This window comes from Lipotes vexillifer, unplaced genomic scaffold, assembly GCF_000442215.2.
Source record: "Lipotes vexillifer unplaced genomic scaffold, Lipotes_vexillifer_v1.1 scaffold128, whole genome shotgun sequence".
Taxonomy (NCBI): Eukaryota; Metazoa; Chordata; class Mammalia; order Artiodactyla; family Lipotidae; genus Lipotes; species Lipotes vexillifer.
Genome location: NW_006797837.1, coordinates 1,316,600 through 1,319,427, shown reverse-complemented (window position 1 = coordinate 1,319,427; position 2,828 = coordinate 1,316,600). Strand labels below are relative to the sequence as shown.

At 46.6% G+C, this 2,828-nt stretch overlaps 1 protein-coding gene across 1 annotated transcript in view; it reads left to right on the top strand.

Annotated features, from left to right (window-relative positions):
* The first annotated feature begins 296 nt into the window (after window positions 1-296).
* LOC103068508 (S-adenosyl-L-methionine-dependent tRNA 4-demethylwyosine synthase) overlaps window positions 297-2,828 on the top strand; it is a 152,488-nt gene continuing 149,956 nt past the window's right edge. The window contains exon 1 of the mRNA XM_007469913.1: window positions 297-580. Coding sequence (XP_007469975.1) covers window positions 323-580 — 258 coding nt within the window. The 5' untranslated portion in view covers window positions 297-322. The remainder of the gene's footprint in view (window positions 581-2,828) is intronic.

Genomic DNA, 2,828 nt, shown 5'->3' with positions numbered 1-2,828 from the left:
CATTCTGACCATGATTTAGAAGACTAGTTTTCAAATTCTTCATCAGGTACTAACCCTTAGTTTAACAAAAGAATTTGTCGGTCCCTATATTTAAAAAAAAAAAAATCTTCTGCAAAATCTTACCTGAACATATCAATGGCTGGAGGGCCTGAAACCCTTTTGACTGGGCAGTTCCTTCTTCTTAGCAGTGGCCGGGGACAGGGCCCCAGCAGAACCCCAGGCTGTCGCAGAGCAGGCTGCCAGTCTCTGATCTGGAGGACTGTTGTAGCTCACCTGTCTCTTTCTCCTGCAGGTGGGGAAGAACGTGGACAAGTGGCTCTGGATGCTTGGCGCCCATCGCGTGATGTCCCGAGGGGAGGGTGACTGCAACGTGGTTAAAAGCAAACATGGCAGCATTGAGGCCGACTTCACAGCGTGGAAGGCTAGGTTCATCTCCCGGCTACAGGCGCTCTGTAAAGGAGAGAGAAAACCCTGTGGTGGCAACTGCAAGAAAGGCAAGTGCGAGTCTAATCAGCACGGCTCAGAGGCAATGGAGCCAGGGTCTCACGCTCAAGAGGGATTTCATCAGAGAGATGCTGAGGTACGGAGCCCACGTGTCCATGTCTCCCTGTTTTCCTCCTGCATTTGGAGGTGCTGAACCTTTCCTCTGTCCTGGGAAGCTCTTTCCTTGGCCTCTGGTTAGAACGAAGAGCTGAAACTCATGTGGGGATGTTCTAGAGAGAGTGGGATCTTAGGATAAGCTATGTTGTGCTGGATGCTTTCCTAAATATGTTCTTTAATTGTTGCATTGCTGGAACCCAGTAGCTTTCTACCCCAGTTTGCAGGTTAGGAAACGGGTCTGGAGAAGTTGAATATGTCCCGGGCTGAGCTCATGTCTTTTTACCCCCAAACCACATATTCCTCCCAACCTCTTTTATTTAATGACTCGATTAATCACTCAAACTTGAAGGCTGCAAATCATCCCAGATTCCTCTCTTTCATCCCTCACATTCTAAAAATTTCTCTTTCTTCAGATACCCCAGTTCTTTTGAAGCTCGTGTTACATCAGGCTATATCACTACTGTTGTCTTTGGGCCACCTGGTCACTTGCATCATTTGGGAACAACTTGACATTCTGACTCCCTGTCTTTCTCACCACACTTGTTCCTGTCATTCCTCGTTGTGGCTGAGCCATCCACATAGATGATTTATCCTGTCCCTTTCCTGGCCTTCACACCCCCAGGAACCATTTTCTCCAGTGACCTCGGCCTCCCACTTCCGTGCTCACCTCTGACATTTCATGTCCCTATGACCTGAACTCTGAGCCCTCTCTGGTGCTCTTACTTTAAAGTTCTTTGGACCCCACGTTTTTTTCACAGGGTAGTGCTAACTGCTTATTTCACTTCTGTCTTTACCCAGTTTGAATTTTATACTCGTTCTCTTAAAAACATCTTGAATTCGCTTGCCATCCACTCCCTCTTCCAACCCAGTTGGCTAAGCCCCAAGCCAGGGTGGAACCTGTCTGCCTCCTCTTTGACCACAGATTGGTGACCACGGGCTCAGGTGTGCAGCCAGAACTGCCCCCAGTCTCCAGCATCCTCTCACTCTCCGAGACCACTGTTCAGTGCTCTTTTTCCCCCACCCCTTCCTCCAGCTCTCATAGGAAGCCGACAGAGAATTCTCTTAGAGCCTCCCCACGCTGTCTACAAACCCTGCCATCTTTTCTGCCACAGAGACCAAGTATATAGTTCCTGTCAAGCCCACTCTGTGCATGCTCTGGGATCAAGGACTTTGTTCCCTTTGTTCCTTCATATATTGTGTGTCTCTCCCCTGCACTGTTAATCTCTCTCTCTCTACTAGGTGGTCCCCTAGTGCTCTGGAATCACCTGTGTTTAAACAAACACAGAAAGCAAATAAGAAACAAGCCTTTCCTTTGTCCTGTGCCTTTCAGCTGCTGTTTCATTTTTCTGCTCTTTTTCTAGCCAGTCTTTTTGCTTTCATTTGTTTATCTTCCCTCCAGTTGGCTCCTACCATTTTAAAAAACTTAAAAAATATTTGAGGTAAAATTTGCAAAGCAGAAAATTAACCATTTTAAAATACATACAATCTAGTGGTATTTAGTACATTCCCAATTTTGTGTAACCACTGCCTGTATCAAGTTCCAATACTTTTTCATCACCTCAAAAAAAAAACCCTTACCCATTAAGCAGTCACTCTTCCCTCCCTTTCCCTCAGCCCTGACAACCTCCACTTTGCTTTCTGTCTCTATGGATTTACTTATTCTGGATATTTTATACAAGCGGAATCATTAATATGTGACCATTTTTGTCTGACTTCTTTCACTTAGCATAAAAGAGGTTCATCCATGTTGTAGCATGTGTCAGTACTTCATTCCTTTTTACGGCTGAATAATATTCCATTGAATGGAATTGTTGATCCATTTATCTGTTGATGAGAATTCTGTTTTTTTCTACCTTTTGGCTATTGTGAATAGTGCTGCTATGATATTCATGTACAGGTGTTTGTTTGAGTAACTTTTCAGTTCTTTTGTGTATATACCTAGGAGTGGATTGCTGGATCTTGTGGTAATTCTATGTTTAACTTTTTGAGGAACCACCAAGCTGTTTTCCCCAGTGGCTGCACCTTTTTTCTTTTTGCGGCACGCGGGCCTCTCACTGTTGTGGCCTCTCCTGTTGCGGAGCACAGGCTCCGGACGTGCAGGCTCAGCGGCCATGGCTCACGGGCGCAGCTGCTCCGCGGCATGTGGGATCCTCCTGGATCGGGGCACAAACCTGCGTCCCCTGCATCGGCAGGCGGACTCTCAACCACTGCGCCACCAGGGAAGCCCC